This window comes from Chroicocephalus ridibundus, chromosome 4, assembly GCF_963924245.1.
Source record: "Chroicocephalus ridibundus chromosome 4, bChrRid1.1, whole genome shotgun sequence".
NCBI classification, from domain to species: Eukaryota; Metazoa; Chordata; class Aves; order Charadriiformes; family Laridae; genus Chroicocephalus; species Chroicocephalus ridibundus.
In genome coordinates this window covers 366,325-380,218 of record NC_086287.1, presented here as the reverse complement: position 1 = coordinate 380,218, position 13,894 = coordinate 366,325, and the positions used below count along the sequence as shown (strand labels likewise).

At 60.6% G+C, this 13,894-nt stretch overlaps 1 protein-coding gene across 3 annotated transcripts; it reads left to right on the top strand.

Annotated features, from left to right (window-relative positions):
• Positions 1-227: 227 nt before the first annotated feature.
• On the top strand, positions 228-12,745 carry VPS51 (VPS51 subunit of GARP complex). 3 transcript variants are annotated; one of them, XR_010070690.1, is made up of 12 exons: positions 229-487; positions 1,171-1,300; positions 1,396-1,542; positions 2,067-2,289; positions 3,005-3,746; positions 4,033-4,251; positions 5,035-5,256; positions 5,703-5,824; positions 6,354-6,441; positions 7,109-7,365; positions 8,809-9,841; positions 12,608-12,745. XR_010070690.1 is itself a non-coding variant. In XM_063332006.1 (10 exons), exons 1-10 carry the CDS (start codon positions 281-283, stop codon positions 7,119-7,121), a joined length of 2,202 nt encoding a protein of 733 aa, XP_063188076.1. In that variant the 5' UTR covers positions 228-280; the 3' UTR covers positions 7,122-7,252. The 3 variants fall into 3 exon arrangements, 2 of the variants coding, with proteins under 2 accessions (XP_063188076.1, XP_063188074.1); XM_063332006.1 differs by lacking the exons at positions 8,809-9,841; positions 12,608-12,745 and having other exon boundaries at positions 228-487; positions 6,265-6,441; positions 7,109-7,252; XM_063332004.1 differs by lacking the exons at positions 8,809-9,841; positions 12,608-12,745 and having other exon boundaries at positions 7,109-7,894.
• Positions 12,746-13,894: the final 1,149 nt, after the last annotated feature.

Genomic DNA, 13,894 nt, shown 5'->3' with positions numbered 1-13,894 from the left:
TCCCCACCCCCTGCGCCCCCCGGGAGGGGACGGAGCCCCGCCGGGTGTCAGGTGGCAATGAGGCCTGGGGCGGGGGGACGACGGCGGGGACGTGGCGCCGGGGCCGCCTGCGGCTGCTCACCTTCAGGGGCTGGTGCCTCCTGCCACCGCCCCGTCCCCGCGGGAGTGACCGCCATGACGGCGCGGGCGGGCGGTTGCCGCGGCGACGGGGACGCTGCGGCGGAAGTGACGCTCGAGGGAGGGGCCGGAAGTGACGCAGGGGAGCGGAAGTGCCGGCGCGATGGCGGAGGTGGAGGCGGCGGGGAGCGGAGCTGGCGGCAGCCCCGAGGCCGGTACCGGCACCAGCAGCAGCGGCGGCGGATGGCGGCGTCCCCACGGGCCGCTCCAGCGGTACTACGGCCCGTCCGCGGCCGAGGCGGCGGAAGCGGCTCCGGACCCCGCCGACATCAACGGGCCCCACTTCGACCCGGAAGTTTTCCTCACTAAGGTGACCTTTGACCCCACAGTGACCCCTCCCCCCCCCGCCGGGAGCCCTCCGGGTCGTGGTGGAGACCCTGCCGGCAGACACCCCCGCCCCAAAGGGTGCTGTGGGACCCCCAGAGGGATGCTATGGGCGGCCCGGGACCCGGCCAGGGCACGCCATGGGGCTGGGAGGACCCTCAGACCGCCCCAGCACCCTGCGGGGACTCTACGGATCTTCTTCCGTAGGGACGCTTTAGGATACTGTACGTGTCTCTATTGCGGCCCTTTGGGAGGACCGTTTGTGGGAGCCTGGGGGCAATTAGCACTCCTTCAGGGGGCAGTCAGGGCTCCTGGGGGGCAATTGAAGATCCTAGGAGGGCCCCAGAGGGCAGAAGGAGGCTCTTGGGGGACATTTCCAGGTCCCAGGAGAGACCTGGGGGGGCATTTGGGGGCCTGGGGAGCAATTAGGGCTCCCCAGGTGGTAGTTAGGGCTCTGAGGGGGGCAGCTGGCGATCCTGGGAGGGCCTGGGGGGGCAGTCAGGGGTTCAGGGGGCAGCTGAGGTCCCAAAAGGGCTATGAAGGGCACTTAGGACCCCATGAGAGCAGCTGGAGGCACCAGGGGGTAAACTGGGGGACCGCAGGGGGCAGTGGGCCCCATGGCATGTCAGTGGCGTTGGGAGCAATTGTGCCACTGTTGCTCCCCTTTAGGTGCGCAGCGAGTGCCCCCTGGGGCAGTTGTTGGCCCGCGAGGCTGCGCTGGGGCGGGAGATCCGCGCCCTCGACAGTGACATGCAGACGCTGCTCTACGAGAACTACAACAAGTTCATTTCTGCCACTGGTGAGCACCCAGCAGGGGGGACCCAGGCGTCTGGGAGGGACTCGGGGGGTTTCTGGGCAGCCGAGGGATCCAGGCGTCCGGTTCCTTCTCCCCAGACACCATCCGAAAGATGAAGGTCGACTTCCGGCGCATGGAGGCAGAGATGGATGATTTGGCTGCCAACATGGCCGCCATCAGCACCTCCAGCGCCCGCGTCAGCGCCGCGCTGCAGGACCGGCACCGCCGCGGCGCCCAGCTTGCTGGTATGGGGAGGGGGTGACCCCAGAGAGCAGATCCCCTTGAGGCTGGGGGAGGCCTTGGGGGTTAGATCTTGGGACTTGGGGGACAGATCTGGGGGGCTGGGTGGCAGACCCTGGAGCTGTGGGGACCCTTTGGGGCAGATCTTGTCAGCAGAGCTAGATTGAAGGGGGTTTGGGGGGACAAATCTGGGGGTTATGGGGCAGAATTGGGCGGTAGATAATGGGAGGAGAGCTGAGGGGCAGATCCGGGGGGGGTGGGGAGAACCCAGGGTGGGTGAGGAGACTCCAAGGGGGGCAGATCGGGGGGGAGGGGGAACAGATAGCAAGGTGCTGGGAGACCCCAGGGGGCAGGTCCGGGGGCTGGGGGGCAGATCTCCGGGGTGGGGAGACCCCACGGGGGGGCAGATCCAGCTCCTGGCCCCACCCGCATTTGCTAACCCCATGCCCATGGGTGGCCCCCCTTGCGATACGGCCCCACCCTGCCTCGCCCCCGTGCCTAACTCTGCCCCGATCCCCGGCCCCCCCAGGGGTGCAGGCACTGCTGCGGAAGCTGCAGTCCCTGGTGGAGGTGCCTGGGCGGCTGCGGCGCTGGGCGGCGCCCGGGGCAGAGCCTGCGCGGGCCCTGCGCTGCTACGCCCGTGCCCGCGCCGTGCTCCGTCACTACCGCCACCTGCCCTCCTTCCGCGCCATCGAGGATGAGAGCCACGCCATCATGGCCGACTTGGCCCAGCGCCTCCGTGCACGCCTCCGGTGCGTTCGCTCTGGAGCCTGCTGATGGCAGCTCTGGGAAATGGGGTTTGGGGGATGTTCACTCTGGAGCCTACTGATGACAGCTCTGGGAAATAGCCCGGGCAGGGCTGGATTCACTCGGGAGACTAATGATGGCTGTTCCCGTAAACAGCCTTCTTGGGGAGGTGGTGGTGGTTGTGGTGCCTTAACTCTGAAACCTGCTGATAACAGCTGCAGGAGACAGCTTTTCAAGGGTTCAGGGTGTTAAATCTGTAGCTTAATGATAACAGCCCCCAAGAAGCACCCTACGGAGGGGGGCATTAACCCTGGAGCACAGTGGTAGCAACCGCAGGAACCATCCCTTGGGCAGAACATTCCTAAAGTAACAGGGACAGTTCTGACCGCTACTGAGAGCTTTTAAAAGGGTACGGTATATGGATTTTTTCTTATGGGTTTATGATAAAGGGATAATTCTGGAACCTACTGAGGAGTTTTAGTAATTTTTCATTATTATTGTAACTCTGGAACCTACTGGTGATCTTCAGTGAGTTTTTATTACTATAACCACTGTTAACTTTGGAACGTGCTGATGCTATTAAGTATTTTTTCCCCTTTGTTTTTGAATAAGTCCCGTTTACTCTGAGGCCTACTGATTTGCTTATTCCCTGTTTTCTTGCTGTTAACCCCAGAACCTCCCACTGTCCCCAGGTAACCCTCTCATTTCCCCCACCCCCAGGGATGACACCTTGGACCCCAAGGAGCTCACTGAGTGCGTGGAGATGCTGCTGCAGCTGGAAGAGCCACCCGAGGAGCTGTGCGAGGAGTTCCTGAGCCACGCCGGTGCCCGCCTCGAGGCCGAGCTGGCAGCGCTGGAGGCCGAGCTGCCCGCAGCTGACCCCTCCGGCACCGCTGCCACGCCGCCTCCCGCCTCCGACATCCTCGACTTCGTAGACCGCGGCAGCTCAGCCTTTGTGGGCAACCTGTGCCTCCTGGCGGCCTCGTACCGCAGCCTCTTCGAGGGGCGCCCGGGGGCTGGGGACGGCCGCCTGGAGGCCTTCGCCGCCACCCTCACCACCCGCTACTTCGAGCTGCTGGAGCGGCGCCTGGCGCTGGAGCGGGGCCTGGGCGACACCTCGCTGCTGGTGCGGGCGCTCGACCGCTTCCACCGCCGCCTCCGCGCCCTCCTCGAGCTGCTGCCCGCGGCCGGGGCCGAGGCGGGCGCCGCGCTGGTGGCCCGGGCGGCGCGTGAGCGGGTGGATCGCTACCTGCGGGCGCTGCAGACCTTCTTCCTGGGGTGCCTGGGCGATGTGCGCCAGGCGCTGGCTGCCCCCCGGCCCCCCGGCAAGGAGGGTCCCGGCCTGCCTGACCTCCTGGCCACGCTCGCCTCCTCCGTCCTTGGCCAGCTCAAGGCCGTCCTGGCCTACGTGCAGCTCTTCACCGCCAAGGACGTCGCCTTTGCCAGCCTGCCCTACTTCAAGGTGGGCTGTGGGGCGGCGCAGGGTGGCGTGGGGCAGTGAGGGGGTTGCGTGGGGCAGTTTGGGGGTCACTGGGGCAATCTGGGGTTGGCACAGGGAAACCTTGGGGTTGCACAGGGCGCGTCAGGGCTTGCACAAGACAGACTTGGGGGCGTCATGGGCAATTTGGAGGTTACACGAGGCAGTTTGGGGGTCACTGGGGCGGTTTGGAGCTTATGGGGGTAGTTTGTGGGGGTTTGGGGCCCCCGGGTGGTATTTTCGGGGTGTAACCCCCTGTTTTTGGTTGCAGGGGGAGTTCTGCGTGGAGGCGGTGCGCGAAGGGCTGGTGGTGGCCTTCGTGCGCTGGCTGTGCCGCACCGCCCGGGGCTTTGCCGACGGTCCGGCTGAGCGGGGGGCCCCCGCGGCACCCCCAGCCCTGCTGCTGCTCCTCGCCCGCCTCTGCCTTGACTATGAGGCCACAACCATCAGCTACATCCTCACCCTCACTGACGAGCAGTTTCCCCCCCAGGTGAGCCCCCAGAACTGCCCCACTTGGCTCCAAAATGGCCCTAAGGGCACCCTGAACGTCCCCAAGATGTCACAAAATGGCTTTGCATCCCCCTGTGTCCCATTCAGGACACAGTGGTGGGTACCATGGTGTGCGTGGAGGCCTGGGGATCTTCCTTCTGTCCTGTCCCCCAAAACATCCCCAAGTGGACCCAAAATGGTCTGTTTGTCCCCAAAATGATCCCCAGGGAACCTCAAGTAGCCCCACGTTTCCCTGTGGCCCTGTGTCCACCCAGGATGTCGTGGTGGGGACGATGGTGTGTGTGGAAGTATAGAGATCTTCCTTCTGTCTGTGTGCCCCGAAATGTCCCTGAGGGATTCCAAGATGTCCCCAAGTCCCTCCCTGTGCCACGCTGTCGCCCCGTGTCCACCTAGGATATGACCCTGGGGATGGCAGAAGGCTCCTTACCTGTGCCAGTGTCTCCCAAATGTGCCCAAGGGCACGTCAGCATGTCCCCAAGGGGCTTCTGCGTGTCCCCAGGTCTTCCCAGATGCCCCAAGGATATGAGGATGGCAGCGATGCTGCTGCAGGTGGGGTGGTCCAGAGAGCCATGTGTCCCCTGATGTCCCCGTGCCCTCAGGACATCAGATGGTGGGGGCACGGCGCACATCTCCATGTGTCCCCATATCCCTTGTATCCCCAGGCCATAGGGCCGGTTGTGACAGTGGGGACAGTGCTGTGCCCAGAGGTGTAGGGTGTGTTCCTGCGTGTCTCCACATGTCTCTGTGTCCTTTGCACCCCCAGGACACAGGCCCGGCGGTGACACCGGGACCAGCCCTGTGCGCAGAGGCGCGGGGGGCAGCGCAGCGGCTGCTCGACCACTACGTGCAGGTCCAGGGCGCCGCGGTGGCACAGATGCTTAGGAAGAGCGTGGAGACACGAGACTGGTTGGGCACCGTCGAGCCCCGCAACGTTCGTGCTGTCATGAAGCGTGTGGTGGAGGACATCACCGCCATCGACGTCCAGGTTGGGGCAACGCCAGGAGCCCAGAGGGGCTGGGGGGGTCTGAAGTGCCCTGGGGGGTCCCAGATGTTCTCTGGAGAGGCCCTGAGGTCCCTGAAAGGTCCAGAGGGAATCTCCGAGGTCCCCATAAGGTCCTTAAGGACTTCAGAGGTCCCCAGAGGGTCCCTGTGGGGGTTCCTAAAGTCCCCTGCAGGGTCCCAGATGTCCTGGAGGGTTCCTGGGAGAGTTGGGAGCCCCGGAGTGTCTGGGGGAGGGAGGTCTGAAGTCCCTGGAGGGTCAAGAGGGGATGCCCCAGGTCCCCATTATGGTCTTTGAGGATCTTTGGGGTCCCAGATGGGTTTGGGAGGGTCACAGAGGATTTGAGGGATCCTGGGAGGCTTTGGGGGGGGAGTCCAGGGGGTGTTTGGGTGATTGTGGGATACCAGCACTGAGAGGGTGCGGTGCTGCAGGTGGGGCAGCTCTTCGAGGAGGGGGTGCGGCGGGCGCAGAGCAGCGACTCCAGCCGGCGCGCCTTCTCCGTCTACAGCAGCTCACGGGCACCCGGGCGCTACGCCCCCAGCTACACCCCCAGGTCAGCCCTGGCGCCCTCTTGGCCACCCCCTGGGCCTTCCCCGGTCACCCCTGTGCTCCCCGTGTCACCACTGCATCTTCCACGTGACTCCTCCTGGCCCTAAATTGTGCCAATATCCCCCACCTTCTCCACATCCCTTGGCCATCCCCGTGTCCCCAAACTGTCCCAGCATTCCCTGATGATCCCCTTACGTCCCAGCCATCCCCATGTTCCCCCTGACTTCCCAGCGTCCCCGAGGATCCCCACGTGCTCTGTGTCCCACGTTGTCTCATCTCTGTGTTGTGACCTTCCCCACGTTCCCTGACTGTCCCCACATCCACTGCCCATCCTCATGTTCCCTTGTCTTTGTGTCCCCAAACTGTTCCCGTGTCCCTAAACCGTCCCCGTGTCCCCTGGCCATCTCTGCATCTCTGTGTCCCCATCCTCTTGTCTCCTGGCAGTGCCTGTGCCCCTGGCCCCACATCCCCTGGCTTTCTCAAATACTTGACTGTCCCTGTGTCCCTGACTGTCCCGCTGTCACCATCCCCAGCGCCCCCATGGACACCCACCTGCTCAGCAACATCCAGAAGCTCTTCTCCGAACGCATTGACATCTTCAGCCCTGTCGAGTTCAACAAGGTGAGGCCACAGGGACGTCTCCATGTCCCCAGATGTCTCCAAGGGCCCCTCTGGGCCTTGTGTCCCCACGGTCCCTCAACTGCCCACCTTCCCAGATGTCACATGTCCCTGATGTCCCCATGACCCAAGTGTTGCAGACCAGGACAGAGGTGTTCCCATTGTCCCCCTGAGGCTCCCCTGTCCTGGTGTCAGGACTTGGGGTCCCCGCAGCTGATGACCGGGGTGAGGGTGTCCCTGTGTCCCTGTGCTGACTTGACTCAGGGCCTCCCTGTGCTCCCAGCAGCCAGGCCAAGGGTGTCCCCGTCACCCTGTGCCATGTGTCCCCCTGTCCCCTGTGTCCAGGCTCAGGGGGTCTTTGGGAGCGGCAGCCAGGCCAAGGGTGTACCCCATGTCCCCATGCTGACGGGACGTGGGGCCTCTGCGCCCTGGCAGAATCGAGGCCAAGGGAGCCCCTGATCCCCCGTGCCACGTGTCCCCGGTGTCCCCACATCCCATGTGTCAGGACTCGGGATCCCTGGGGATGTGGGCAGGATGAGAGTATCCTGGGAGCTAGCGGCCTGGAGAGGGATGTCCCCACAACCCCCTGCTGATGTGACCTGGGGCCTTCCTGCCCTGGGGGCATCGCTGTCGCCCTGTGCCACGTGTCCCTGCTGTCCCCACGTCCCAGGTGTCGGTGCTGACGGGGATCATCAAGATCAGCCTGAAGACGCTGCTGGAGTGCGTGCGGCTGCGGACGCTGGGGCGCTTCGGGCTGCAGCAGGTGCAGGTGGACGGGCACTACCTGCAGCTCTACCTCTGGCGCTTCGCCGCCGACGAGCGGGTGGTGCAGGGGCTGCTGGACGAGGTGGCCGCCAGCGCCGCCCACCGCTGCCTCGACCCCGTCCCCATGGAGCACAGCGTCGTCGAGCTCATCTGCGAGCGCGGGTAGGACATGGGGACACACGGGGACATGGGCTGAGGTACAGGGCATGGCATCAGGTAGCAGAGGGACACAGGGACGTGGGACATCTGTGTCACTGTGGGGCACAGGCAAGTGGGGACATCTCTGGGAGGGGACATGTCCTGGGTCCTGTTCTATATCTGGGGACAGAGCTGTACCCTGTGAGTCCCCACACACACATGGTGACACTCCACGTGTCCTCCCCCACATGGCAACGCACAAGAACGTCCCATGTCCCCACACACGGTAACGTGCAGGGACACCCCCTGTTCCCACACGGGGTCACCCCATGTTGTCACACGCACACACGCCTCCCCCAGCCCTGGTAACACCCCATATTGTCCCCCAGTGACGCCCTCAGCGTGTGCTGACACCCCCTGTTGTCCCCGCGGCCCCAGTGACACACCATGTCATTCCCCCCACCTTGGTGACATCCCCTCGTGCCTGGGAACACCCTGGGCACAGCCCCTTTGTCACAGTCGGGGACAATAAATAAAATATGTGTGAGCTGTGCCTTGCGGCCCCTGCCTGTGCCTGGGGTGGGGACGGGACACAGCAGGGACAGACGTCTGGGTCCCTGGGGGGGAGTGGGGGTGTGCAGGGATGAAGGGGGGTCACCTGAATGCCTGGGTCCCTTGGCCACCTGTGTCCCCATGGGGGAGGGGGGCAGAGCTGGCCCCTTGCACAAGCACCCTTCCTCCCCCCCCAGCTAAACCCTCGCACGAGCACTGTGTGTGCGCCCAGTGCCTTGCACGAGCACCCCAGGAGCACCCCGCCGCCCCCCGAGAGCCGGGGGGACACCTGCTGCCTTGTCCAGCCCTCACACAAGCGGCCAGAGCCCTCCCTGCCACCGCGCACGCACCCAGGGCACCAGCACAGGGGCTGCTCCCTGCGCCCCCCCGCTGGCTGTGGGACCCCGGCGGGGCCGGCGCTGCTCATGCGGCTCCTGCTCGTCACGGCCGGGCACGGCGAGGGGGTCCCAGGGCTGAGGGGGGACAGGGGCAGGGGCCGTGCCCCGTGCCCTTGGGGAAGGGCCGTGATGGAGAAACAGCCTCCTGCGCGCTGCCCCGGGAAAAGGGATGCCCCAGCCCTGGGCCGGGATGGAGGGTGTCCACGGGGTCAGGGACAGCACGGCAGGGGGTTGTACGCGGAGTGAAGTCCCCGACCTGTCCCATGCAGGGGCGAGAGACGGGATGAGACAGAAACGGGCTGACAGCAATGAGAGAGAACCCATAAGGGTCCCAAACTGTAAAAGCCAGGGACCAAAAACTGTAGTGGGCACTAAACAAAGGGCTGGGGGATGCGTGGGGTCGTTAACGTAGAGGCACGAGAGCTGGGACACTCACACCGTGGGCGTCAGTGCTTGCACGACGCTGACAGAACCAGAACAATCAGACGACTTCTCATCACTGTCCCAACCCTCCCAGGTGACTTTGGAAAAGTCACGTCACCTGTCTCTGGGGCATCCGAGTTGAAAAGCCCGGTCACCACGAACTGCCCGAACAACCGGAGAGATGGACAGACGGACGGATGCTGCTGCTGGAAGAGCTGGGGAGCACCGAGGGGTCGTGCAGACACAGGGTCCCTCGAATGGAGAAGCCGGAGTGACTGAAATGAGAGCTCTGCTCTCTCGCTTCCCTCTAACATAAAGATCGTGACACAGACCTTGGAAAAGCATCACAAGATGCAAACCACAAGCTGAGAATTCGACGTTATCGACTCTCCAGCTCAGGTCGAGGGATGTCCCATTGCCGGCGACTGCGGGCGCAGCAACCAGCAGCTCCAGCTGCTTCACGCACCGATTCACCCTGCAGTAAGGCCAGTTTTGTCGTTGTTAAACGAGGTTGGAAACTGGGGGGTTGAGCCTGGGCCCCGCAGAGGGATGGGGGCAGAAGCAAGGGTAAAAGCAAGAAGAACATGAGGGTCAAGACGAAGAAATTTTAACAGAAGTGCAGGGAAAAAAATCCTAAGAAATGCAACAGCCACGGGGGAGACGCAGGAACTGCGCTGGCAGCTCCGAGGGCTCCTATGAGCTGCCTGGCTTCGGTGCTCTTCCGTATTCATCGCGCCTGGAAAGAAAGAAGTCTTTGACTGTCGCAAAAACAAACACGGTCTCAGGAGGCATCTGCTGTGCCCGTGTGCCCTTGGCGTTGGTCCCCTCGGCCGACGCACAGGGACGCGGCGCTGCGCGCCCCCCAGCCCGGCTCCTGGTCTCGTGTCACCAGGAGCTCAGGCCCCCTGAAAGCCAAAGGCAGGGAGTATTGCAGGATTCCCGGGACGCGGGCGAAGTCCGTGCTTTGTGTTGGGGCTGTTCAGTTTCTAAGCTGCAAGTTTAAGGAATTCAATTTGAAAAGCTGGAGGGCGGTTTTACCACCAGCTGTCCTGGCAGGAGCCTGGCTTGATTTTGCATCCCTGGAGCTGATCCCACTGGGTGCGAACAAGGATGCCCTTGAAAATGAGGTATTTTTTTCCTGTTCTTCTCCTTTTAAACAAAGAATGTATACAATTCTATTTTAAAAGAATGTGAATTTCAGCTTTGCCTCAATTAGGGACAAGCAGCTTACCCAGGTCTGTGACGAATGGGAGGGGAGCACATCCTTTCACAGCGTACGCATCCCGTTATTATCCTCACGCTGGAACTACGGCACTAAACACCCCGTTCCCGTTACACGGACACACCAGCACTGGGGGGTGATGGCAGCGCTCAGCCCCCGCGCTTTTCTTGCTTTGAGCATGTTCTTGTTCTGAGCACAGGCGATTCCCAGGGCACAGAGAGCTCCAAGGGAACCTCCCCCTTGGCGAGACTCAGGGGCTGCCTGGCAGCGGTCCTGGGCCAGTAGTTCTGGGTGGCCCTGGGGGAGCAGCGTGGTCCGGGCCAGCTGAGCTCTGCAGCTCCCTTCCCACCCCAACAGGCCGTGAACTATTCCTCTGCCCCCTGTGCGAGCGCTGGGTGCCCTCTTCCTGAGGGGCTCGGCGCTCCCAAAGGGGGAGGCTGCAAAAACTCAGGTGTCCTATTCCCCATGACCCCCCCCAAAAAGAAGTAAACTCCCCTGCGGGAAAGTAATGGAAGACGGGGGAGGAGGACGCCAAGTGACTCGCACGTGGGGTGCTGGAAAACACACACCTCACACTAACTGTTGTTTAGTCTTACGTGCCCGACAAGCAGCGCGTCTGCACTTAGGTAATGTCGGCCCGTGGTGATGGCAGGGACACCTTATCGAACACAGCCCCGAGATCCCTGCCCTGCCCTCGAAGAAGCCTGCATCGGCTCGTACAGCCCCCAGAAGGATGTATTTGGAAGAAAATAAGCTTCTAGAGTCCTTGAAAAGACCCGTGATGGCCCTGGCGGTAGGAAACAACATTTGGAAATACGTATCCCTGGGCAAGAACTGCTAATCTGGACCTTCATTGTAAACTACTTCATGTCATTTAGGGATTTGTCTAAAAGTGTGTGTTTTTCTTGTTTTCCTACTGCTGGCAATATTGTCGGCAATGGGGTGGTAAAGTCTGGGTCCGAACTGTACTGAAGCCGTTTTGCACGCTGTTCTCTGGTGCCCTGCCGTCTCCTCGCCACCCACAGACGCCCCGGGCAGCGCTGCGGCTGCAGAGAACCCCGGCCACTGTGGGTCTGAGGCTGCACCTGGAAGGAAACTCCACGTCCTTTCAGGAGAACTCATGGCTTAACCTTCCTCCAGGGCATAATGAAGACCTCCAACCACTTTTTGGGCTAAAGGCGCACAGAAAAAGGCTTAATAAACACGGTGTTCTCAAGGCAAGAAGCAGCAGTTTGGCGTGACCTGCCCGCGGGGGGTTTCTTGCCTGTTTTCTGCTCCAGCAGCCAGTGCTCGGTGCAGCACAAACGGGTGCCCTGGAGGCCGGGCAGCCCCCTGCACCGAGAGGGAGCAGCGGGTGGAGAAAGCTCCTGGCGCTCGGGAATGCAAACTTACACGGAGAGATGAGGGAAGGTGGTTGGACCGATGGGCCAAGGCTAACGGCAGGAGCTTCAACAAGGCCAAGTGCCGGGTCCTGCACTTGGGCCACAACAACCCCATGGACACTCCAGGCCTGGGGCAGTGTGGCTGGAGAACTGCCCGGCAGAAAAGGACCTGGGGGTTCACATTGACAAGCGGCTGAACAGGAGCCAGCAGTGTGCCCAGGTGGCCAAGAGGGCCAATGGCCTCCTGGCTTGTATTAGCAATAGTGTGACCAGCAGGAGGAGGGAGGTGATTGTCCCCCTGTACTCAGCCCTGGGGAGGCCACACCTGGAGTCTTGTGTCCAGTTCTGGGCACCTCAACACGAGAGAGATCTCGAGGTGCTGGAGCGAGGGCAGAGGAGGGCAACGAAGCTGGTGAAGGGCCTGGAGAGTAAATCTGATGAGGAGCGATGGAAGGAGCTGGGACTGTTTAGTGTGAGGAAGAGGAGGCTGAGGGGAGACCTCGTCACTCTCTACAACCACTTGAAAGGCCACTGTAGAGAGGTTGGGGCTGGTCTCTTCTCACAGGTCATTAGCGATAGAACGAGAGGGAATGGGTTCAAGCTGCAGCAGGGGAGGTTTAGGCTGGACATTAGGAACAAATTCTTCCCAGAAAGAGTGGTCAGACCCTGGAATAGGCTGCCCAGGGAGGGGGTGGAGTCACCGTCCCTGGATGTGTTTAAGACTCGTTCAGATGTGGTGTTGGGGGATATGGTGCAGGGGAGAACTCTGTAGAGTGGGGTTGGTGGTTGGACTCGATGATCCCAAGGCTCTTTTCCAACCTAAATGATTCTATGAGTCTATGATTTCTCCGAGGCAGAGTTCCCGCCCACTCTCATTTCACCAGGGGAGATGCGGGACCTGCATTCCGGTCTTCATGGAGACTCCTCTCCCCCGCTCTCTGCCAACCCCCTCGAGGGACACAGCCCCCGAGGGGGGACATGGCCTGCGGCGACACGCTCTCTTCCCGAGGTCTGCGTGTGTCGCCTGTGTTACACCCACACAGCGTCAGCCGGGCTCCGTTTCCTTCACACCTTCCTGCTCTCGGCCTGTTCCCAACCCCAGCTGCAACCGCTGTGGGCCAGCGCTGAGCTCCCTCCGACAGGGCCCTTCTCCCAGCGGCCGTTCCCCCTCGGACAGGGCCGTTCTCCTGTTACCTCAGTAAGGCTTTGGCTAGGACGCCAAGCTCTCATGCATGCTTAAAAGTGATTTTTAATAGTTCTATGTACTTGAAAGTAGCTGTTCTTGCTAGATTTTCAGCAATAGGATTGGGATCCCACCTGAAAACCAACCTGGAGGAAATGCTTTGAAGTGTCCGTGATCCCGAGGATGTGTTGAGAGGCCCTGGTTTATCTTCCTCGTCCTGATCACGTACTGCTGAGGAGACCTGGTAAGAAAAGTCCCTGCCTTCTGTAAACCTTAAGAGAAATACTTGAAATCAGGAGTGAAAATATCTTCCTTAAAATCTTGAGGTTTTCATTTCCTAGGATTTCTACTTGTGCTTTCAAATACCAGTGCTGCAGTTGTGCGCTCTGACTGAAGTCCCTGCTCCACCTGGTGGTAGCAAATCTGAGTGTTTTCTGGAGTTACACAAGTAGCGAATGATGTAGAAGGGCTGTACGAGGGAACGGTGAGGGATGTAGGTTAGTGCAGGGTGGATTCAAGTCCTGTGTTCCTTAGCAAAGATTCTGGGAGTGTGTCATCATGCCAAACTGTCCCTCTTCCATTTCCAGAAACAAAAGAAGAAATTAAAACTAGTCAGCAAATGCTGCAGGGCTACCGAAGCACCAATATTTTCTACTCGAGCAGGAGTTACCAAGTTCTTCCTAGACAGAACATTCCCATCTCAGGCGAACAGTGCAAAAAGCAACCCCAAAGGACAGGTGCCAAAACACTGTGGATTTTTCTAATAAAAAGCTGTGATGAGGCCAGAAGAGAGGCAAAGAGATGGTTTAACTCACTTTTATCAGACATTCAAATAGCATTCAACTTTAAAATTTTTCCCATTTCAGCAAGCTTTCTTACAAAAAGTTTGTGTTCATTCTAAAATACGAAACAATCTACAGAGCATCTATCAAGGTACAATCATCTCGCGGATAAAGCCAGGGATCAATAGCACAGCATCTAGCACTCGATGTACTTCAACATAAACCCCTACATCATTTTAAAGACATTTGCTTGCAAACAGTTCCTATACATTAACATATGCTGTTAATGACTACAAACATTAAGTATATGCACAAGGAAAGGCAGAAGTCTCACTTACACGTTGGATAATCTCCCTACAGTGGTGTTTTTAAAGGACCGGGTTGTAAGTACACAGAAACGGTGTTCCTCAGTCTTTGGCATACCGAAATTGCAGCCGTGAACGCTCGCCCATCTTTCAAACCCATCAAGCAGCGAGAACAGAGGAATCTGAGGTGAGAACCACAGAGGCTGCCTGATTCGACGCAGCCAGACTTCCACAACGGCCTACGGAGACCAGTGCAACTGTTCCCCTTAAAATCTTCCAGTCAGTGCTGCTCTGCGGGGCGCTCTG